Below are 24,977 nucleotides of genomic sequence, written 5' to 3'. Positions count from 1 at the left end.
TTTAGAGAAAAACAATGATCTCCTCTTAAAGAAAGAAGTCATTTGACTCCTGCAGTGGCCAGATTATAAGATAATTAAAAGCCTGTAAGGCTTAGTGATGGCATTTTAGTGAATCCATTTAGGTCAACAGCATGGTAAACTCAGGTGTCTATAGTGAATGGTAGAATGGGGTCAAGTGCCATAGCATGATTCTGATGGAAGAAGCTTTGCAGGGTACTGTGATGAACAGGGTGCACTAATCTAGTCAAACTGTCAGGAGAAGGAATAGTTGTTCCCGATAGAGAGAGGCTTCAAGGAAGATTATGAGGCACCAGGTAGCACTTGAGAAAGGTCAAAGCCTGGTGCTGTGGAGCACACTTCCGCCACTCTCTAGAGGCATGGTTAGGGCTACCGACTACTAATGGCTGCCGTGGAGAGACAGAGTCAGCTGTACTAAGGCGGTGCTCCTGGTAGGTCAACCGAGCTCCAGTGGCTGGCCCATGCCGAGAAGCAAATGGAAAGCACAACCTGAAGCCACTATGTCACGGAATAAACAAAGAAGACATGGAGTTGTTAGGTGGAGGGAGGTGGGGGAGGGCCTGGGAGGAGCTAAGGGGGAGGACTGGGGTTGAATACGGTCAAAATACAATGAATGAAATTATTAGCAGTTAACACAATATTTTTATAAAATGAAGTCACATAATGAAAAATATTACTTCAGTAGTTCCCTAATAATGAGCTATTTTCAGCTATTATATAATAGGGCTTTTAAATGAAATGTTAATCAAAGGTACAGTTAAACATTTAAGTAGAGGCCTGAGGGTAAGGCCAGGAATAGAACACTTGCCTAGCATGGCCGAGGTCCTGGATTTGATCCTTAGCAATGAAAAAAAAAAAATTAGGTTGTACACAGTCTGGCTCAAGAACAAACAGTGTGGAAAAAGAATGAAACAAGTGTTAGCCAGTAAGATGGCTCTCTAGGGAAAGGTACTTGCCATCGAGACTGCAACCTCAGTTCAATCCTAGAACTCCAAAACGTTTGCCCTCTGGCCCCCACACATGCACATGTGGCTCAAAATAAGTAAAGGTGGTGGTGGTGGGGAATAGATTAATAGTAAATACTGATAACACAGCCTCAGTTTTCTTTGTGACGGTACACTTGTTTATTTGTACGTGTGTAAGGCACTGCTTTTCCTGTATTACCTGCCCTCTAGCTGTTTTCTCTAGTACAACCTTTATTACATTTTCTGATGTTTTCCTGAGAACATTAAAACTACATATTTTATTACTTACAGTGCTTGGCAAAGTACCATACAAAGTAGATATTTAACAAATGCTTGATCAATTAATAAATACTGATAAAATACTATGCTCAGGTTGTATTTCATTGTACTAGAGACATTTTTACTAACTAAAAACCACAGTAAGTTTTCATTTATGAGTGAACACAATAGCTACAAACAATAGGATTTGATTTCTCCTGAAGTTATTTTGTATAATTTCATTTAATGCAGAAGTTCGGACAACTACCACTGAAGAAGACAAATGGAAGGGTTGAGGACTAGAGATCAGCAGGGGTGCATGGACCTAGCAGGCAGAAGTCCCTGAGCCTGATCCTCAGTACCAAAAAAAACCTGACAAAACAAAAAAACCAAGGTTCCCTTTGCCAAATTACAGATGATTAACCTTGGAGCTCTGGTTTCTAACCCTAACTTTAAAAAAATGAAAAGAAAAGGAGGGAGAAAGTCAGGGTTACTGTTATTGCAGGAATAGTTTGCTTTTGTTTTCTGGGTTCCAAACATGAATGACTAAGCATGTGATGACAACATGTAAGGTGGACTTATAGGAACTCAGGGAGCAGAATACTCACAGCAGAAACAGTGAAGGAGACCTCCCTTACTGATGTGCCATGCAGCCTATGATGATTCTTTGGACATCCGGACTGCCTTTGGTCACCGTATTGATAAATACCTCACAGCAGAAACAGTGAAGGAGACCTCCCATACTGATGTACCATGCAGCCTATGATTATTCTTTGGACATCCGGACTGATTTTGGCCACTGTATTGATAAATGATAAAGGCCCATACTCCAAGTCACTAGGAGTCTCTCAGCTCCAGAGCATCAGAGAATAAATGTTAGTGATTTCTTTATTGCTTCCTTTAAAACACAATTCTTGCTGTCAGCGCACCACTTCTTAAGACTTGTTATCTGGATGATTTATACAAATTTTCAAAACATTACCCAATAAGCTAAACTTCCTCTTTCAATGAGTTCTCAAATTCAATTTTACTTGTCAAGTAGTGAGAAAAGAAAACCAGAAGGGGTCAGTATTTTATGTGTGATTGATTTTCTTCTAGGAAACGGATGACATGATACATTACTGCAATAAGATACCTATATTTTTGTGATAAATCATACGCTCCACTTAGTACTTTCCCAAGCCCAAATCATGTAAACTTCTCCTGCACAAATATCCAAACCACTTTCTAAAAAGATACCATGTTTATCACTTTCAGCATATTTCTCCATTCTGTATTCTTCTGAAGATATTGAAATGTAAATGGAGTGACAGAATTATATTGAGTAATGTACATACACACGGCACTCACCAGCAGTGATGGCTCGGAAAGAATTTTCACAAGCAACAATAGAGGTATACTTTAAACAGCAGCCTATGAATTATTGGGTTCTGTTCAAATATTCCTTTAATTCTTGCTCTTCAGTCTTGTATTCTAAGAATATCTTAGGGCACTGGTTCTCCACCTTCCTAATGCTTCAACCCTTTATATTATTATAAAATTCCTCATGCTATGCTGACCCCAACCATAAAATTATTTTCATTGCTATACTTCCTAACTATAATTTTGCCACCATCATGAATCATAATGTAAATAGTTTTGAAGACAGAGGTTTGCCAAGGGGGTCATGATCCACAGGCAGGTTGAGACAGACTGGGTTAGGGGCTATTTGTGTGCTCGAGTTTTATATAACGTGTATGTTCATCCTTGAAAAACTCAACAGAGATTTTCACATAGACCAGAGTACCTGCTACATTTGCCATCAACTCGTATGCTTTGGGGATCTGTCCTCTGTCATCACTGTGCTGTTCATGTTTTTAGCCATCAACAGTAAAAACAGGAGGTTAAATTACTATTGTCATGATTACATCTAATACTATACATAGATTTGCTTTTAAATGATTTTGTAAGAGAATATAAGTACTTAAGACAGAGCCCGGCTCGGTTGGGTTTGATCTTCAGCACCACAGAACACCTCTACTAACAAAAACCAAACAACTCGTACATATACTAAAAATTCTTTTTAGAAATAAAATAAAAATCTTCCGCTAAACAAAACACCACTTTTAATTTATGCATCACATAAAATGTGCAATATTAATATATGACTAGAGATCATTAATTTTCAAAAGCGAAAATTCTAAACCCTATGAAGATTACCCATCTAAGAAATCATTTAAAAAAAAAATCTGGGGCTGGGCGGTGGTGGCGCACGCCTTTAATCCCAGCCCTCGGGAGGCAGAGCCAGGCGATCTCTGTGAGTTCGAGGCCAGCCTGGGCTACCAAGTGAGTCCCAGGAAAGGCGCAAAGATATACAGAGAAACCCTGTCTTGAAAAACCAAAAAAAAAAAAAAAAATTGGGAAAGTCATGAGTGGCCTGAACTAGAGATCCTCCTGCTTCAGCCCCTACAAGTGCTGGACTCACAGCCTGAGGCACAGGTCTTGCTCACCATCTGGACCCATTGCTTCTCTCCTTTTTTAGTATCATCCTTTGTCCCCAGTATCAGGCCAGGCAACATACGCTTGCTTTTTTCCTAGCCGCTCTTTGCAAGGATTTATCAATTCTTTACAGTTTGGCTAAACTTATATGTATAAATTTACTCTCTTGTAAATTGCATATAAATCCATTTATCTGATATTACAGAATAAAATGGCTATTACCTTTTCTTGAAAAAATAAGTATGCAAGGAAAAATTAAAAATACCAAACAAAGAAACTTCTTTGTAAATGATAGTGGTATCTCTGATTTTAAAAATTACCATAATCCTTTTCTTTTCTGAAGTGGTGAATGGGAGATAAGGAAAGATTGTTTGGTATGCCTTATCTTCCTAACCCCAAGACTTGTCTGTATCAGGAAATCGGACCTTTTTTTTTTTCCATGTGTCTACAGCTTATGCATTTGACTCTCTGCCCTTTTCATCATTATCGCTCAGCCAGACACCAATTTCAGCTGCTTCTCATCACTCTACCTCCAGAGCAGCCTAGGAAGCAGAGGCAAGGCTTGCAGGCTCACTGCTCATGGAAAGGACGGTCAGCTGCAGTGGTGGCCTTTCCCAGTTACAGCCGATGACATAAAAATGACACCCATTGTGACTGACAGCCACCTACTTTAGCATACACCGTCCTGTTCAGAGAGTTAAGAAGGAGAGTGGAATGCCTACTAAGGAGCAGCTTCAGCTCTTAGGTCATAAGAGGTGCAAGTATGTTATGATCTTCACAATGACTAAAATGCTATTGGATCTGAAGATGCAGTACGTGGGGAAAAAAAACATAAAGTCAAGCCAAAAGCACGCTTTGTCTATATAAAAGCTATAGTAATCAAAATATATTATGTAAATTGCTTTACATTTATGCCTAATTACCTTGCAACACAATAATGATTATAAGATTATTCTGATCAGATTAACTTTGGCCAGAATAATTGTAACTGTGTATTCCAGGTATTCAGGCGTTGGAATGTACTGTTTTTAAACAATTATTAACTGAGCTCCTTTCTTTGTTGGGTACTACATTGAGAATCAAGATTAATTGCTGACCCACAGCATCAACTAAGCAGGGCTCACAGGTGCTCACAGAGACTGAAATGAAATCACGGACCATGTATGGGGTTAAACTAGGTCCTCTGCATAGACATTACGGTTGCATAGCTTGGTGTTCTTGTGGGACTTCTAACAGTGTGTGTGTGGGGGGGTGTTATCTCTGATGTTTTTGTCTGTGCTTAGGATCCTTTTACTCCTACTGGGTTGCCCTATCCTTGATATGAGGGTTTGTGCCTAGTCTTACTGTAATTTGTTATGCCATGTTCGGTCAATGGTCAATATTCCTTGGAGGCCTGTTCTTTTTTTTTTTTTTTTAAGGGAAACAAAGGATCTAAGGGAAGGGGATGTGTATGTGGAGCGGCTGGGAGGAGTGGAGTAGAGTAGGTGAAACTGCAGTTGGGATGAACGTTGAGTAAAGAATAAGCCCCTCTTCTCTAAGATGCTTACAGTCTTGTTGAAAGAAAGATCAACACAGGCAAACATCTAGTGGAGAGTGACTACACCACACACACACACACACACACACACACACACACACACACACACACACACGTAGTGGGTAGCTGTTCCAGCTTTGACCTGGAAGTACTACCCCCACTGAGGCTTTGGTAACTGTCACGCCTAGAAGGCGGAGCCGAGAGGAGCCCTGAAGACCGGAGATCCAGATGTGCCGGCTCTCTTGGTTCCTGGATCCTGGACACTGGAGGTAGACCGAGCAGAGTTCTCCAGAGAACACCGCTAGACTGCACTTCACCTTTCCCAGACCCTGTTACCAATCCCTTTACTTGTAAGTTACCCCACAAAATAAACCTCCCTTTTAACTACGTGGAGTTGCCTTAATATTTCAACCAACACACACACACACACACACACACACACACACACACACACACACACACTTTGTTTTTGGTTTTTCAAGACAAGATTTCTCTATGTAGCCCTGGCTGAACTCACTCTGCAGACCAGGTTGGCCTCCAACTCAAGAGATTCACCTGCCTCTTCCTCCTGAGTGTTGGGACTAAAAGCATGTGTTCCCCACTACACGGCACACCATTTTTAATAAAGGTAAAGATGTCAAAAGACTATTAATTGAGGCTTCAATAGAGGGTTAGCAAAGCTGATTCCTGAAGAACCAATAGTTAGTCAGAGGGGAAGGCTAGAATGAGTTCGAACTCTAAGGCAAAACAAACAGGAAATGCATTGGCCTTAGACCTGAAAACTACAGGGACTACATGAGGTGCCGCTCCCTTGAAATACACGTACACTGAGAGTCTTAAGACAGTGAAGGTTAATGAAGTAAGAGCGAGCCAGGTTGAAGAGTGGCCTTGACTATTAGGTTAAAGAGCTGGAAATCTTTCTGCTAAGGAGGAAACACTAAACCTGCCAGAATAACCAGGGTTCTAACTTACATTCCAGAGGCATTGCTCTGGCTTCGCTGTGCAGAATGAAGCGAAAGAGCTTACCACTGGAGACCTGCCAGAAGCCAGCTGCAATCATTTCAGTGATAGATACTGGTAGGATCTAGGTTAGGCCGTGAAGAATTGAGAGAACTGGATGGAGCTGACAGATATGTAACAGTTACAACAGAAATGTCTTAGTGATTGATTGGACATAGGAGAAGAACGGGAGTAGCTTTCTGACTTAGGCATAGACATCGCAGCATGCCATTTACTAAGACAGAAGACAAGCAGATTTATAAGGCTTTGTTTTTGTTTTTTATTTTGTTGATTTAGGCAGTGGGTCTAACAAAGCAATAGAAATTATGAGACTTCTTTGTCTAGAGATCTCCCTCGTAGGTTACTGAGTGCACAAGTCCCAGGCTAGGGAGAAATTTCAATTTAGATATATATTTGTAATATAGCACTTTACATCATTTGAACTCATCATACAGTAAAACGATATAAGTAACTTAAAAAAACACAAAGTTTGTGAGATGAGCTAAGTAAAAATTAAGAAAAATATAGAGAAGATACAACTGCAGGTAAGGAAAAAACTTAATCACAAATGTTAAAAGCAGAAAATATTTTAAGAGAGAGCAAACAGTCAACAAAGTAAACTGTAACTAAGACTATGGGCTGGCATCACATATTTTGGAAGGTAATACAAATGTAATCAAGAAAAATGATATTATGCCTGCCTACTGAGACAAAGGACATCAAGCAAAAATGATTTTGAAAGAGAAAGAAAACAGAATACAATAGACTATTCCTCTTGAATAGTTTACATAAGTTGAGAATGAAGCAGATCTATACAGAGTCTGAAATATTACAAGAATATATGCACATAACAACACCTGCTATTTTTAATGAATTTTTTATCCTTACTTACCTGCAGACACAGAGATTGATGCAGAGAGTTTGTAGGCATATAAACCACACTTAAGTCCAGCTTTGTAAAGAAAGAAGGTATGTGGATAGATGTGTAGCCAAGAGGCTTGCATCATTTGATAGTTTTTACAATATCAGTATTTCCAGATATTATAAATATACTTAAAAATACATTTTAGCTGGACATCATTAGGATGAGGTATATGGAGCTGCTACATGACAGACAGCATGGATATAAAACCACTGCCTTAGGGACCCAAACATAGGACATTTCAGCTGGACATGGTGGCTCATGCCTATATCTGAGGCAGGAGGACTAAAACATGTTGGAGGCTAGGCTGGGTTACATAGCAAGACACTGTAACCAAAAAATTAAGAGTGAGAAAGGAAAGAAAGAAGAAACAAAGGAAGGAATCTTAAAATCCCATCAAATCTGGGAAGGTGAGGTGTCTCAGCAGGTGAGAGTATTTGCCATGCAAATGATGACTTGTGAGCAATACCTGGGATGGATGGAGGGAAGAAAAACTGACTTCCCAAAATTGTTCAGTGACCTCCATACATGCATCATGCACCATGGTATGCATGCCCCCCCCCACTTATAATAAGAAGAAATAAAAATTTAAAATCCTGTCAAATTTATTTTAAACGTAGACTGAGTAAAATTAAGATAGAAAAATATTCATTTAACAATTAGATATTTAGCCGGGCGGTGGTTGCGCACGCCTTTAATCCCAGCACTCGGGAGGCAGAGGCAGGCGGATCTCTATGAGTTCGAGGCCAGCCTGGGCTACCAAGTGAGCTCCAGGAAAGGCGCAAAACTATGCAGAGAAACCCTGTCTCGAAAAACCAAAAAAAAAAAAAAAAGAAGTAATTGTAAGAAAACAGAAAATATAAAAAAAAAAAAAAAACAATTAGATATTTAAGAGCTTTAATAAGAAAAGGTTTGCAAATGAAGTAAGCAGAAAACAACACATTGAGACGAAATGGGAAGAAAGACATTAAATAAAACAGAAAAAAAATTAAAGAACTTGGTAATGGCAATGGCAGAAATAAAAAACAGTAGAGACTATTTCATGTGAAGTTAAAAAAGAAAAGTCTGTGCCGGTGGTAGTGTGGTGGCGGCACACTTGAGAGGCAAAGCCAGGTGGATCTCTGTGAGTTCGAGGCCAGCCTGGTCTACAGAGCGAGATCCAGACAGGCACCAAAACTACACAGAGAAACCCTATCTGGAAAAAAAAAAAAAAAAAAAAAAAAAAAAAGAAAAAGAAAAGAAAAGTCTCTGGAAGCCTCACTCTTACAGTTTGGAAAAACTGAGGAAAATCTTGCATAAGACAAATGGAACAACACCTCCCATCTCCTGGGAAGTTCACTTTTCAGAAAATTACCAAAATAAGGACTGCTTCCAGACTTCGTCCACAGGAAGACACTCCAATTCTGGTCAAAAAGGGTGATAAGCCCCTGGCTTGGAACAGACTAGTCAGAAAACAACTTAATCACGCAAATTCCTTGATGTTTTTTGAAAGACACTTTGAGGGGAGGAGGCAATACAGCATGAGAGATGGCCTGGAATTTTTTGCTCGGAACCTTTGCAGGAATTAATCAGAACAGCTATGGGGACAGAGCTTTCCATTTACCTGCCTGCCATGCTTGGCTGCTGCCACTTAAATTATATCAGGAACCCAAATAAGCTTTTGAATAAACAGTCCTCACCTCAAGAGGTCTACCTGTAGGACAGGCAAATTGTTCCTTTGACGGATCCTACAGGCAGCCTTCTGAGAGTCAGATGAGAACAGCCAGCTTCGATCATTGGAACATGGAGCATCAACTAAGACCTGGAGAAAACAAAGACAAACAATGCAAACATCCTTAGGATGAGGTCTATGGAACAGCTACATGACAAACAGCATGTAAATAAAACCGCTGCCTTGGGGACCCAAACGTAGGACACTCTAAGTCCTTTGATATATCTGTCTCTGATAGCTCAGAGAATTTTCCCATGCAATGTTAGTGTTTGTCTCAATGGAGAGAGCGAACATTAATGGACTAAGTGTGCATTGATGTCTGCTATTTGAATTGAGTATTCTTTTTTGTTTTGGGTTTTCAAGACAGAGTTTCTCTGTGTACCCCTGGCTGACCTGAAACTCAGTCTGTAGACCAAGCTGGCCTCAAACTCAAAGATCCACCTACTTCTACTTTTCATGTGATGGGATTAAAGGTGTACCATCATGCCTGGTTGAATTTAATATTCTTGATGACTACAACCAAAACGTACAAAAGTTACTCATCTTCAGAAAGCATAACTGTATTTCTGAAATCAGAGTATTTCTTTTTATTTTTTACCCTAGTAAAATTTTACAATGTTGTGGGCTAAAACCCAGGGTCCAGTGTTTATTTTTAAGAATTAAAAATTCAATTTTAATTTACTGGAATGGCTTTTCTTCATATACCATACTCTGATATGAAATATTCTGAATTAAAGTAAAATGTTCAAGTGTTTTCTACTGGCTCAAATGATAACTGATCATTTCCACAGTAACTCTGAGGTACCAGAAAATAGAAAACATTCTATAATCCCCGAACCCAAAGTCACTGTTTCCACTGAACCATACTAACCATCAAATGAAAAATGCTTCCACATCCACTTTATCAGAATCTCCCAGATCACTGAGAAAGTGTACCATCTGGAAGCAGAAGGTGAGGAACAATGGAGCAACACAATATCATATCACTAGGAGTCTGTCAGTTTTTCACAGTACAATAAAAGTACCTTGTCAAACGTTTCAGGCTGGGCATCTCCCATTTCTCTGCCATCCAATTCAGACACTTTAATTATATTTGTCAAAGACTGTGGGATGAAAGATTCCAATGTCTGTCTCAGCCATCTCACTCTCAGGCCATCATATTCGTTACAAAGAAGATAACCTAGATATAAAGGATTAAAAGGGTTCGAAGCAGTCCAAGGCAGTACAAGTGGGAAATTTGTACTTTTTAGCAAATAAACTTCAGAAAAGTCAATCCCTCAGTGCTATACAGAGATAGGGCTCAGAGGTAAACATTATGATAACTTTAAAAACAAAAATATACACTTTATAAAATATTTACCATCTTATGCCTCACATCCTCCCAGAAGCTCTCACATTTATTCAATCAAGTTTAATTTGGGATGTGAAAACATAGATTCCTAGAGAGGCTGTACTACCAATACCTCATGTATAATTTTCACCTTGAAGTACCAGCTGTTGAGAGTAGACGGTATATATTCTGATAGGTATGTAAAGTTCCTCGTTGGACAACACATTCATTTTAAATGAAGGAAGGTAATACAGTGTCAAATAAAAATGGACAAGTATACAATCTACCAGTAAGGAAAACAGAGGCTTAAACTGTGAGTTAAGAGCCCCGAAAAATTATTTAACTCTGTGACAGCCTTCGTTACCTTGTGGCGTGGTAAAATGGGGATCATACTTGCATAGTGGTTGTTATGATTAAATGTGACAGAAATTGAGATATGGTGGCTCAAGAAGTGGAGGCCTCCCACAGAGACACTGGTTTAAGAGATTGGGGAGTCAGGTGAGAGGCACAGAATAAGAAGAGATGCACTAAGGAAAGCAGAAAAGAAAGAGGTGTCCTTGTCCACACCCCTCCAATTCTAGGCACTGTGATGAGAGATTCCTCCTTTTTTGGGGGAGGAGAAAGGAATGAAGTCCAGACTTTTACTTGAAACCCAGTGGCATAACCTGCCAACAGAACCCTGTGCCATGCAGTCTTACAGCTCGTACACTTGGGCTAGTACTTACAGACTGGGACTGTATTTTCTCCTTAGGTAGGTAGATGCAGCCACCACACCTCCACCAGGCAGACTGTAGCAATCCCAGTCCACAAGGACTATGGACAGGCCAATGCCTATGGACAGAGCTCTTGCCCTAATGCCACCGTCAACTGAACTTGTAACCTAGCCAGCATCTCTTGGGGCTGGAGATCGATGTTCTGGACCACGAGTGGACAAAAATCCACCTAAGGAATAGACAGTACATAGCAATGTAGGTCTCGGTATCCGCGTGCTAGGCTGGTCTCAGCAGGCTGTGCACTCTGTGTATAATCCAGGGTTGGAGTGTGTTTCACTATGGAACTATCAACCCCATTTCCTCCCTGACTCCAGACAAATCAGAGGGAGCAGCTGTCTACTTCACGGCAAGTAAAGGGAGGTGCTGGGCTAGTGAGATGGTCACCGAGTAAAGGCTCTGCCACTAAGCCTGGCAACCTGAGTTGGAGCTATCAGAGGCACAGAGGAGGAGACAACGAACCCCTGAAAGTTGATCCCCAGGAGCACATGCTGGAAGGAGACCACTGACTACTGCAAGTTGTAATTTGACCTCTACAAGTGTGCCCTAGGAAGAGTACATGTGTGCCACCAACACCCATGTACACAAATCTATGGAAAGATAGATAGATAGATAGATAGATAGATAGATAGATAGATAGATAGATAGACAGACAGACAGGTTGGTTTTTGTTTTTTAAGGAAAGAGAAGGGAGGTATACATCAAGCCACCAAATAAGTGTGACAGAGAACCAGATAGAGCTCTATCGCCTGACCATAGGCCAGTGACTGCAGCTGAGGCTTGCGGGCCTACCCAGCCTTGGAGTAAGGTTTGTAATGACAAACTACTACATTTAGACACTCCTCGAGTTCGTTCTCACCTATGTACCTACTGAAGATACATGACAAAATGCGGCTTAGGGAATCAGGCAGCTGAACCAGCAGCAGCAGCAACAAAAAACGCAACAGTGGAATGGGATAAATCTAGCCTCAGGGTGCCATCTAGTGCTGAAGTACCAGAAAGGACCCACAGACTCACGGCAAACACTCTGAATGAGCAGGCACAAACCTAGCTAGATTCCAAAGACTGGGAGAACTACCTAATGTTTATGCACAGACTACGTCACAGGTCAAACATCAGAATTCACAGAATCATGACCAAGCCTAACGGATAACATAAGACAAGAAACTGACCATAACGCAAACAGCACCTGGCTTATGGAAAGAGCTAAAAGTGGCACTTCTAGGGAAACTTGGTAAGTTTCAGAAAACCCAAAGAAGCAAGTTAATACCTAAGCAGAGAAACGACAGATTAACACAACTCTTAAACACATCAAATATTTAAATGCAATGGAAGGAGGCAGCAACAGAGAACAGACCAAACAACAACAACAACAAAATGCCAGCTGCCTTGAAATCGGTATTTGAAAATATACTGCTGGAGATAAAAGAAGTAACTAGAAAGGGGAGAGATAGAGAAAGCCTGTGAAAATTTGGGGTTACCATTGAAAGAGCAATTGCAGGGGTTCATAAAGGAAGTGAGAATGTCAGTGGGGTAGAACAGACTTCATGAGAAACCACCCCAAATCTAGAGAAAAATACAGGAAACCAGATGCATAGATGTCAATGGTCACATCCGATCCAACACAACCGCAACCAGATTCACTTTGAGGTATATTATGACTGAGCCCTTAAAGGTTGAAAAAAGAGATAATACTAAAAACCACAGAAATGTGAAAAAATTCTGACAGACATGAGGGAGTGGCTAAAAGGGCAAGTAGAACTAAACAAAGGGTTCTTTCCAATATTTTCTACTACTAAAAGTTAACCAGATGTCTACACCTTACCGCTGACAGCAAGGAAAATTTCACGCTAGAAGGGCTACAGTTCTTATGGAGAAGCTTGATCATGCCACTCCACTAAGCTGCATCATCCCCGGTAAACAACTCACGTTTTACTATTTAGGATCATAATTGTTTGGTCTTTTTCAGTGAAAACCAGCACACTGCAAAAGCTGTGTTAATGATAATAATAATAATAATAATAATAATAATTTTAAAAAGCCAGTCCATCACTGTGGTACAGGTGAAAGCAATACCACATCTGTCTAGATCAACAGGCAGACAAGCAGACTAATTAATTCTTTAATTACCTTAAACTTTTTTGTCACCCAAAGCCAAGAGCCTCATTGCCTAGAGTAATGTCCAATGTGGATGTAAAGAAATTCTGTGTATAAATCGCACATTCTGTATGGCCTTCATTTTAAGTTTTGCTTATAGAAGCACTGACTAGGCATTGCTTCTGAATTCCACATTTGAATAGTGTGGCTAACTTAATTTGGGCTTTAAACATCACCATGAAGACATCAATGATTTGGAGGGAACCATTATCATTAGTCTACTTAGAAGAAAAGCTTCTTCATTTGGAAAACTGCTGGTAGTTCACTGTCCTTGATGAAGACTTTCCCCATCTTCAAAGTCCTAGAAAGTTATCAGTTTATAACCTTTGGATTCCTGAGCCAATTCCCTTCCTCACTACAAATGTGTGAAGTATCTAAACCTACAAATGAGGTGGTTGAAAATTAAAATGTAACTTTTAAAATGGAAATAGATTCAGATATTTCTCTCCCATATTTTACAATATTAAACTTTCTATACCAAAAATTATTAAGCTTGTAAGCGTTAGTATAAGAACATCAAGGGACACAGAAAACGTGGGTGTAAAACAAATACTTCTTGGAATAAATGATTTCACAAAGGTACAGTCAAATTATAAAAATAATAATGTAGTCTTACTAAAATGTAGTCTATTCATTTTTATTTCTTATAACAAAATACAGAAAGTGTCAGGTGGTGGTGGTGGGAGCGGCAGCGGCGGTGGTGGTGGCCCATGCCTTTAATCCCAGCACTCAGGAGGCAGAGGCAGGTGGATCTCTGTGAGTTGGAGGACAGCTTGGACTACAGAGTGGGTTCCAGGAAAGGCACAAAGCTACACAGAGAAACCCCGTCTCGAAAAACCAAAAAAAAAAAAAAAAAAAAAAAAAAAAGACCAAAACAAAAATACAGAAGAGAGCTTCAGTTGCAGAGTTTTAGCAGTAATCTAAAACATACAGTGTTTTTCTTTTAAATATCAATATATCTGTACCACAGCCAAGTACAACTGCTTTTCACATTTTAAATGTCTCCAAAAATTTTTATTTCAATAGCACATGTTCTCAAAAGGAAAAATAAAGAAATAAATCTACAAGCTAGAAGATGCATGTCCTGGGGGAAAAATAATACCTTTCTAAGAGACAGGCAAGCTTGGAGGATCTGAACAAATCGCTGTTTCGCTCATCCACTTACTAAAGACATCTCTTTCCACATGTCCATTCACCAGCTTTACAAATAAAAGCATGCTTCTCACTCATTCATAATCTTAAGGAAATGTGTTAGAGTTTAGAAACCTCCATTACATCCAAACATACAGTTTAAAACACTAAGAGGCTGCAGGCAAGGCTCGCTGGTAAGAACTCTTGCTGCTCTTTTAAGGGACCAAAGTTCGAGTGTGCACATCTGGCAGCCCACAGCTGTCTCCATCTCCAGTTCCTGGCTTTGCACAGCTCCCTTCTGACCTGTGTGTGTGTGTGTGTGTGTGTGTGTGTTTTGTTGTTGTTGTTTGTTGTTTGTTGTGTGTTGTGTGTACACACATGTCATATATGTTTTTTTTGTCACTTGCTTTATACACACACACACACACTAAATTTTTGAAAGAAAGAGTGATTTCTTTTTTGAAAGAGTGGTAGAGTGATGTGTTAATAACTAAGCAAGTAAATGAATGGACTTCAAATTTACTTTTGAAAAACTGAACACATTTCAAAGAGTGCTCACCTACAGATCATTAAATAATACCTGCTGCACCTATAGTTTGCAACTATAACTCAGAAGGAATTTAAACAAACAATGTAACAAATATAGCACAACTCTCAGTATTGCTTGGTTTTTGTATCTCTGTGAACAATAAATAAAAGTAAGATCATAAAACACAACCAAACTGAGCTGGAACTGAACTCTGTTTCATCTAGCAATAACTAACATTCACAGAAACATGAATTAGGGTTTTAAAAGTTTTAGCAAAATGATCATCTATATTATTAAGAAGGTAATTTACAATGAAATAGATTTTGTGTGAGCATATGTGTATACACGTTCATGTGTGTGCATACACATGTAGCTCAGCAAGCATGTAGAGGGGCAGAGGTTGACTTTGGGTATCTGTCTTTGTCCATAGATCTCCAGCATAGCCCCGGGGACATTCCTGGGTCTCCTCAGTGCTGGGATTAGAGGCACAAGCCAACATACACAACATTTTCTTTTAAATGTGTGACTGTGAATCCAAGCTTATTAGGTCCTTATGCTCACATGGCAAATACTATACTGACTGAGACAGATTCCTAGCCATAGACTTAACACCAATATTAGCAACAATAATAAAGTCACCAGAAAAGAACTGACTCCATTGTTTAATACTATCTTCTCCTCCAAGTACAAGGAACTCAGAGGCAGAGTACTTATATAGCCTGAGAGAAGCCCGAGTGCCACCCCCCGTGAAACTAAGCACAAAAAGCAAATGACAATCTCAGAACCCTACACTATTAGCTTATGAGCACTCACTCACATTCTCTGGGAGATCTGTGCTCCCGAAATAGAGCCAAGACACGAGGGAAACAATGTTCTTTACACTGATCTCCTCAACTATCGGTTTCCTTCTTCCTCGTGGTGTCCTACCTCTTACTCAGGCTTTCTAACTCTGCACACTCATGCGAACACTGCCCACTCATGCTCACGTTTCTCTTTCCAAGTATCTGGACTCCTCAGATGTGAAACAGATGTGAGGTGTGGTGAGAACAGACAGTACCTGGGTAAGCACACTGCAGCAGAGCTACTGATTTGCCTCCAGGAGCAGCGCACAGGTCCAGAACTGTCTCCCCATCATTCAGTTCCAGAGCCAGCACGGGGAGAAGGGAAGCAGCGTTGAGGAGGTAGTACTTTTTCAAGATTCCAGTCTGATGTCGCTCTGACGGCATTCGGTCTGGAGTTCGGCTGAGGTAACACTTCATTGATTTAGGATAATACGGTAAGGACCCTTGAAGGATTGTGTGAAAGCCCCTCAAACGTAAGTCCTTTTCCAGCTCAAAGGGATAATTGAATCGGTTGAAGAGGATGGCGTATTGCCACAGTGATGGAGATATTAGAACATCTCTATGAGAGAAAAAGAGCAATAAATGAGTATCAGTATCATGACCTAGTGCGATTTTATACAATTAATAAAGTGAATATGGTCCTCTGTTTACACTCCATTTCCCTGTGATTGTTCAGACAGGATCTGTAATGGTTAATCTGGACTGCCAGTGTTACAGGGCCAAGAAAAAACTAGATTTAGTGATGCACACTTCTGGATGTGTCTATGAGATGATTAGTTCATGAGGCTCTTACCTAATCAATAGATTAATCCCTGGCGGTTCATATATTATGCTATAATATTGGGGAATGCACTGAAAAGTTTGGATGTGTGGAGGAGCTTTGGTTATGGGAGGTAGTAATCACTGGAGCTGAGTCCTGGGAGGTAAATTTTGCCTCAGCTCATGCCCTCCCTCCCATTCCGTTATCTGCATCCAGGCCCTGATGATGTGATTGGCTTTGTTCACCTTGCTTTCCTCACCCATCATGAACTGACACTTCCCAATCTATGAGCAAAATAAATGTCACTTTTCAATCTTTTCCTTAACTTGCTCTGTCACAGCAACATAAAAACCTGACTAATAGAGGGTTGGTCTTCCCAACTCTTCCTTTTGCCTCATAAGGCTGGGAAGTGGCCCACCCTGACTTTACTTAACAACACAATTTTATTTATTTTAGCTTATTGTAAAATTAATTAATTAATTTTTTGTTTTGTTTTGTTTTTCGAGACAGGGTTTCTCTGTGCAGCTTTGTGCCTTTCCTGGAACTCACTCTGGAGACCAGGCTGGCCTTCGAACTCACAGAGATCCGCCTGCCTCTGCCTCCCGAGTGCTGGGATTAAAGGCATACGCCACCACCACTGGCACAGCAGGAAACATTTAATTTACTTACTAGCTGACCTTTCTGGCTGAGTTATTTGGGAGCCTCTTTAACCATGGTCAATTAAATAAATTCCAACTACTACTCACGGTGGTGAAGTTGCTTATGTGAGAAAGGGCGGGATTGAAATGTGACACCTGTGACTCACACATGCCACGTGAGCGTCGATCACACCCGCAGTGTGGACTGCTTTTGTTTTTCATTGCCTCCCGCTTACTATGGATGGGGCATCTATTTCATTTACTGTACCACTGGATCCTGTTTGGAGTTACTGGTTCAGCAGGATAGGGCCCCAAGTTTTTGTCTCTTTTTAGGAAAACGGATGACTGACTTACTTATTTGTGTGTGGGTGTGCACGGAGAGTGTGCGGTGTGCATGCAGAAGTAGAGCTCCACACACACCTCAGTGCCCATGTGGAGCCACAGGACAGCTTCTGAGAGTCAGTACTCACTCACCTCCCTCCCTCCCCGAGGCCGGGTCTCCCTCATTTCCGCTGCTGCACTTAGTAGCCCAGGCTAGCCAGCCCTCCAGTTTTCAGGCACTTCTCCTTCCTCCACCTCCTTCTTTGCTCTAGGACTGCTGAGATTATAGATGTGTGCAGTAGCAGTCAGTGGGTCTGAACTAAGGTCAGGCTTGCTTAGCAAGCACTTTTACCCAGTGAGCCATCTCCTCGACACAGAGGCAAAAATTCTCGTTTCTAAATAGGTTCCAGGTGGTACGATGACATCTGTTCTCTGGGACCACACTGTGGGAACTACGGCTTTAACACACGCTCCAAAGTGTAATCAAGACAGTCATTACAAATCGTTTGAGCGTGCGTCCCCCTCGTATCCCCCAAACTAGATGGAGATTTGCTCAATGCTGGAGTGGCTCGCTTACATCACCTCGCATATCTCTATCTCTCTCTCTCTTCTTTCTTCTCTTTTCTTCTCTTCTTCTTTCTTGGTTTTTCGAGACAGGGTTTCTCTGTGTAGCTTTGTGCCTTTCCTGGAACTCGCTTTGTAGACCAGACTGACCTCGAACTCTCAGAGATCCGCCTGCCTCTGCCTCCCGAGTGCTGGATTAAAGGTGTGCGCCACCACCGCCCGGCAACCTCGCATCTCTTAAGAAATAAGGGGCACTCTCTACTGCTTGGCCTAGGACACAGTCTTACTTCCCTTCGGAACTCCCAAAGCTATTCCTGGATTTCTATCCTTTCAAAGAAATTTTAAGAATCCACTGCTCAAGTGCTCAAGTTAAAAAAAATGTGGATGGGCTCTGTAATGGGTTCCAGATCACACTGTGCCAGAGTGAGAACCTCCTCAAATTAAAAAAAAAAAAAAAAAAGGAAGTGAAAGAATCATGTATCTAGAAAGCGCAATCATTTAAACTGGAGAGAATTAACTCCTTCCTGGCATTCAGTCTGTCCAAGCCAAGCCACCTGTGTTTCCATTTATTAAGATTTTCTTTGAGTTTTCTTAGTAAATGTTATTAATCCTATTTTCTTTGAAGCACATTGTCTAAGAAGACTGTTAGTTTAGGAATACCCCTGTTATTCATCTATTAGCTAACATGCTAATTAACACAAACCAACACTAGAAAGCAGTTCCAGGAAAAGGGCAGCAGCTCCTTCCTGCACAGGTACCACTGGTGTGAGGAAGAACTGGCTTTTGGAGAGCCCAGTAGGTGTTGGCTCGTGCTAGAGATATGGACACAGGGTGACATTTAAAAACACTGGCTTAGTGAGATGGGACTCTTCACAGACTTAAGGATGAGAGAGCCAGCCTGATCGGATCTAAAAACAGGCACTGTGGTGGTGAAGTAGAAATCTTCAGAAATTGTTCTCCTTCATTTATGAACTAGACAAAATAAAATCTCATTAAAAAACAAGTAAAACTTGTGATCTACACCTAGACCTCGAGAACTGTGTGAATTCCCGAGAAAAAGATCCTTTGAGACAGAATGCCACTATAAAGTCCAGACTAAACTGTAGCTTCAACTTTCTGAGTGTCTAGCATGAACGGTTCCCCGGAAACCCTGCTCCTACAGCACTGGAAGTATCTAAGGGGGAGGGCTAGAGCATTTCTATCCTGGTGTACTGAGGCAGGCCTACTGCTTGCCCCATAGGAACAGCTACAACTGGACAAACTCAAGGAAGCCCTGCACGAGCTGCTGAGGCTGGTGCCTCCGAGCCCTGGGAAGTACCACTGTCTGTCACTATAGGACTCACACCTCCCCTGTGTAGCAGCCTGCCACTGCTGGATATGGCAGCAGGGCTTCTTCCACAGGGCAGACATGGAGTCAGGACACACACAGAGACACACACAGGCGCGCGCGTGCGCGCGCGCGCACACACACACACACACACACTGCAAGCGCAGTTACTATTTCTAGAGTTATCTATGATGGATAAACAAATAGGATTAGAACATTCAAGGAGACAGATGAGCTGGGTTCCAGACTCCAGGCCTCCTCCGAAGATTCACAACTATGTAGTCTGAAGGTACTCCAGTTCTTGGACTCCACAGTCAGGAGAAAACCATGTACATCTGAAGCCAGCCTGACTGGCCCCTTCAAAGTCCATGACCTAGATACAACTGTTTATGCACATAACATAGAATAGTGCTGCTATCAGCTTTGGTCAGAGAAGCTTAGTTTTTTCCCTGGTCAACAGTGAATGTAGAAACCCATTGCTGTTGAGGGTACAGAGAATAAATGACCGCTGAATGTCCTGCTATAATTGGCAGTCTCTATCACACTCTTCCCAAGCTCAAGGGACATTTTGGAAGAAGCAGAAGAAAGAGAAAGATGGGTGTAGGTGTGCTGCTGACATTTGGGCAGGACATGGCTGCTGTATTCTTGGACTCACAGCAGTGTTATTACATGCACAAGATCTGCACAAGGGCTGGCGAGATGGCTCAGTGGTTAAGAGCACTGGCTGTTCTCCCAGAGGACCTGGGTTCAATTCCCAGCACCCACATGGCAGCTCACAACTGTCTGTAGCTCCAAAACACCAATGCACATAAAATAAAAATAAATACAATTAAAGACAAAAGAAGATCTGCACAAGGTCAGACCAGACATCACCTTGTCATGGAAGGGGAAGGACTCATCAAGACTGATACAGTTAATGGTTAGTGTGAGACAGAGCAACATTTTCTTCATCGCTGTAGCCATTGGTAAGTTGCCCAAGCTTCTCTAAGTTGTAACCCACGTCCCAACTGAAAATCCTAAGGATACTCATTAGGACACACACACACACACACACACACACACACACACACACACACACACGACATGAAAGCAGAAGTGACGGCAGTAGGGAAGAAAATCATCATCAGGAGTGGAAAGGGAACAAGAGAAGGTAACAAAGGGTATGACTATGCTCAAAATACATTATGCACAAGTATGGAAATGCCGTAATGAAACCTACTATGTATAATTAATATATACAAGTTCCTGTCTCAGAAACCACAACATAAACAAATATAAATAAATGTACCAAGTGGAACGTGAATATTAGAGAGCCCTGACACCTGTCACTGTTCGCATAAAACTCATATACTGATGATTCTTCAATAAGTAGAATATATATGCTTCCATCCTTTAGCTTTTTCCAATACATTTTAATGCTTGGAATCTTTTTTTTTTTTTTTTTTTTGGAGGGGGGATCTTTCAAGACAGGGTTTCTCTGCGTGGGCTGTCCTGGAACTCATTATGTAGCCCAGGCTGGCCTCAAACTTACAAACTCAGAGATCCACCTGCCTCTGCCTCCTGAGTGCTGGGATTAAAAGCGTGCACCACTGCTCCCAGCTTGCAATCCATCTTTGTTTTTGTTTTTGGTTTTTTCGAAACAGGGTTTCTCTGTGTAGCTTTGTGCCTTTCCTAGAAGTCACTCTGTAGCCCAGGCTGGTCTTGAACTCACAGAGATCCACCTGTGCTGTGGGATGGTCTGTATGTCAAATCTGTTGTTCTCATTGGTCAATAAATAAAACACTGATTGGCCAGTGGCCAGGCAGGAGGAAGTATAGGTGGGACAAGGAGGTGAAGAATTCTGGGAAGTGGAAGGCTGAGTCAAGAGACACTGCCAGCCACCGCCATGACCAGCAGCATGTGAAGACGCCGGTAAGCCACCAGCCACGTGGCAAGGTATAGATTTATGGAAATGGATTAATTTAAGATATAAGAACAGTTAGCAAGAAGCCTGCCACAGCCATACAGTTTGTAAGCAATATAAGTCTCTGTGTTTACTTGGTTGGGTCTGAGCGGCTGTGGGACTGGCGGGTGACGGAGATTTGTCCTGACTGTGGGCCAGGCAGGAAAACTCTAGCTACACACATGGCTCTGCCTCTCAAGTGCTGGGATTAAAGGCGTGCGCCACCACTCCCAGCTTGTAATCCATTTTTATTCACCATTTTATGCACACTTCTGTGGTATGCCCACTCACATACACACTTCACATGTACTGTGCTTGCTTTCCCTGTGCTCTTCAATCTATAAATGGTAATTTCTAGATTTTATTATCAATAATCAGTGCAAATTTACTTAAAATTTGATATTCATTAAAGATAAGTAAAATTTGATAGGAAAGCAGTATCTTAATGAAGTAAGTGTCGGGGAATGTTACTTTAAGCTGTGTTACTTTTGTTTATGTTGCACTTGTTTAACTCTGTGAAGCTGTTACTGTGCCTGACTAAAATACCTCATGGTCTAATAAAGAACTGAATGGCCAATAGCAAGGCAGGAGAGAAGACAGGTGGGGCAAGCAGGTATAGAGAATATTTGGTGGTGGTATTCTAATTGTACTGAAATGTGATTTTGATTGTATGTTAATAAATAAAGTTGCCTGGGGGTCAGAGCTATTAGAGCCATAGCAAGAGTGTGGCGGTGGTGGCACACGCCTTTAATCCCAGCACTTGGTAGAAGAGCTAGGTAGATCTCTGTGTGTTCAGAGATTCAGCCAGCATTGGAGACATATGCCTTTAAGACCTGGGGGGCTGTACATACAGGCAATGATGAGGCAGTCATGTGTTTGGGTTTACAACCAATGAGAAGGCAGAACAAAAAGACTATGAAAAGACATACACACAGGAAGTAGCTCTCTTTCGGAGAGCTAGGACCACTGCAGGAGGAAGGGTGAGATTTTAGCTCTGAGCTCTGACCTCTTGGCTTTCTCTTCTACATTGGTTCTGTGTTTCTTATTTAATGAGACGGTTGGTTACATCTACAATATTTAGAAGGAGATATCTGGGCAGAGAGAAAGAAGCAGCCAGAGAAGGAGGAAGACCCAGGGTCCAGCCACCCAGCTACACAGCAAGTCATAGAGTTAAGAAACAAAGAGAGTTATACAGGAATATAGACAGATAAAAGCCCTGAGGCCAAAGATAGATGGGATAATTAAGTTAAGGAAAGCTGGCTAGAAACAAGCCAAACTGAGGCTGGGCATTTAAAATTAACAGTAAGCCTCCATGTGTGTTTTATTTGGGAGCTGGGTGGCGGGCCCCTCAAGAGAGCAAAAACAACAACAACAAATGTTTTGTTTCCACATATCCATAGATGATTATTACTTTTTGCTAGAATGATCCAGGGTTCAAGATCAATTTTGTAGCTATTTTGGAAAAAGCGGAGAAAATTCCCACTTAAGTCAGTTAAAATTCAATGTTTTGTAAAACTAAATACACTTGCCAAGTTTCACACCTTGAATTCTTCTGAGTTATGTCTCCAAAACTGTTACTGATCCATCACCAAAACTATTTTAATGAGCTGTCAATTGCATGTTCTCAGTTTTGTTGACATCAAGCTCTGGAAACATCTCAAGCCATGAAAAAAGTTTCCATTTACTTCCTAGGCCTGCTGTTGACATCCCACGTCTTGAACATATGTGGATTTTGATGCCCTGGGGAAATGCTTTAGAGAGGCTGGATAAATGGCTCAGAGATTAAGCATTTTTTTATAGAAGATCCAGGTTTGGTTCTTTGCATCCATATGGTGGCTAACAACCACCTGTAACTGCAGTTCCAGGGATCTGATGCCCTCTTCTGACCTCAAGCACTAAGCACGCACCTGGTACATCTATACACACATGCAAGCAAAATACTCATACACATAAAACAAAGTAACTCTAAAACATAATTAAAAAAGAAATGCTGTATGGAAGTCAGGATAAAGTACGGCTTTCTTTGTAAGTGTGTATGGTTTAAACGTGGGCTCTGTTTTGTTGCAGTTTTTGTTTTTTTTCTGGTTATAGGAGGACCAAGAATGGCAAGCTGAGGAAGGAGAGTCTGTACTAGCTTAGGCAGATGGGAGGCACTCTTCTGAAAGGACTCAGAGACTGTTGAAACTTGCTGTGACTGTCCATGCCTATGACAGTCTTTGCAACTCATGTTTCCTACTCACACTACAATGTGCCAGCTCATTATTGTCCTCTTGCTAAGATTTATTAATTCATTCTCTAAATAAACTCTGCTTTGGCTATAGGCTATTATCTATTTCCAGTATAAAAATTTTTATGTTTAAATCTTATGTAAAGTGACTTTAAAAGAGAGTAACTAAAACTAAACTTGTACACAGGAGCGACTGACCTTTGAGAAAGTCAATGAAGTCACACGAGCAACAGTCAAGCTGTCTGCTTGGCTACTTTCCTCCAGCTAATGTGTACTGGGTAAGAACTGCTGGGGGCTGAAGCTTCTGGAGAAGTCAAAGAAGCAGATTCATTTACAGAGTTTTTGTTTTTTTTTCCAATTACTCTTTATTTTTGGTCTGTGATGAAACCTAGGTCTCATGGATGCTGACAATGCACTCTACCACTGAGATATTCTTTGAGCCCTATAATTACTATTTTAACTAAAGTCAAGCACTTAAAAAACGAAAATGTTGAAAAATTACCTATTTGGTAATACAATCTTCATTTAGTTTTTCTGCGACAACCTTTTTCTCCTGTTATTCTGTTCCCTATCCAACCTTCTACGGTAATAAAGTAAAGCTAAGCACAATGGCTATTACAAATTTCAAGTGTTGAAAAATACAGCAAGTCCTAGTGCTAATGTCCTCACTGTCCACTAGAGGGCGCTCACTAGATCACTTTGAGGGTTGGTCTCAGAAACATGACTCATGGAAACACACTTTTTTCCAAGGCATTTAATCTTTATTCTTCAGAGATTGTAACATGGGGCTAAAGGCTTCTCACCTTTTCCAGGCAATGTTTCTCAGGGGTTGCCTAAGAATACCATCGGAAAACACAGATATTAACATCATGATTCATAACAGTAGCAAAATTACAGTTAGGAAGTAGCAAGAAAAACAACTTTACAGCCGGGCGGTGGTGGCGCACGCCTTTAATCCCAGCACTCGGGAGGCAGAGGCAGGCGAATCTCTGTGAGTTCAAGGCCAGCCTGGTCTACAGAGTGAGTTCCAGGAAAGGTGCAAAGCTACACAGAGAAACCCTGTCTCGAAAAACCAAAAAAAAACCAAAAAAAAAAAAAAAAAAAACTTTACAGTTGGGGTCACCACAACATGAGGAACTGTATGAAGTCATTGTATTAGGACAGTTGAGAACCAATGGTGTATATATTTATGAGAATGTATTTGCTTTTCTGAAATAACTCTGGAATAGACATTATTTTGCTTGTCTCACAGATCAGGTCAGTGTGGCAGATTTTCAATAACTCATCTAAGTTATATGCTACAAGATGCTGAGAGCTTTGAACCCACACTCGTAATGACTAGAACGAAGGGTATACCTGGCAGAGGAGGCAGCACATCGAGACCAGAGGCGCAAAACAGCCTCTTTAATGGTAGGGATTATACACAGCAGGAACCCCAGAAGCTGCAGGCTGGCAAGGCCGGGGAGCCCAGTCCATGAGGGTGGAGATACACAACCTAGACACTGCATCCACGTGGAAATGGTTTATTATAATAGAGAGAGAAATGAAGAG

The 24,977-nt window shown here is 41.2% G+C and overlaps 1 protein-coding gene across 1 annotated transcript in view; it reads right to left on the bottom strand.

Moving 5' to 3' along the window:
• The window catches only part of Nsun3 (NOP2/Sun RNA methyltransferase 3), a 45,934-nt gene that overhangs the window by 15,993 nt on the left and 4,964 nt on the right, over positions 1–24,977 (bottom strand). The window contains exons 3-5 of the mRNA XM_028879453.2: positions 15,863–16,206; positions 9,914–10,068; positions 8,857–8,978 (exon numbers count right to left, since the gene is read on the bottom strand). Of these exons, the coding sequence (XP_028735286.1) occupies positions 8,857–8,978; positions 9,914–10,068; positions 15,863–16,206 (621 nt within the window). The remainder of the gene's footprint in view (positions 1–8,856; positions 8,979–9,913; positions 10,069–15,862; positions 16,207–24,977) is intronic.

This window comes from Peromyscus leucopus, chromosome 12 (assembly GCF_004664715.2).
Source record: "Peromyscus leucopus breed LL Stock chromosome 12, UCI_PerLeu_2.1, whole genome shotgun sequence".
NCBI classification, from domain to species: domain Eukaryota; kingdom Metazoa; phylum Chordata; class Mammalia; order Rodentia; family Cricetidae; genus Peromyscus; species Peromyscus leucopus.
The sequence above is the reverse complement of the archived record's forward strand: the minus strand, read 5'-3'. Positions and strand labels throughout refer to the sequence as shown.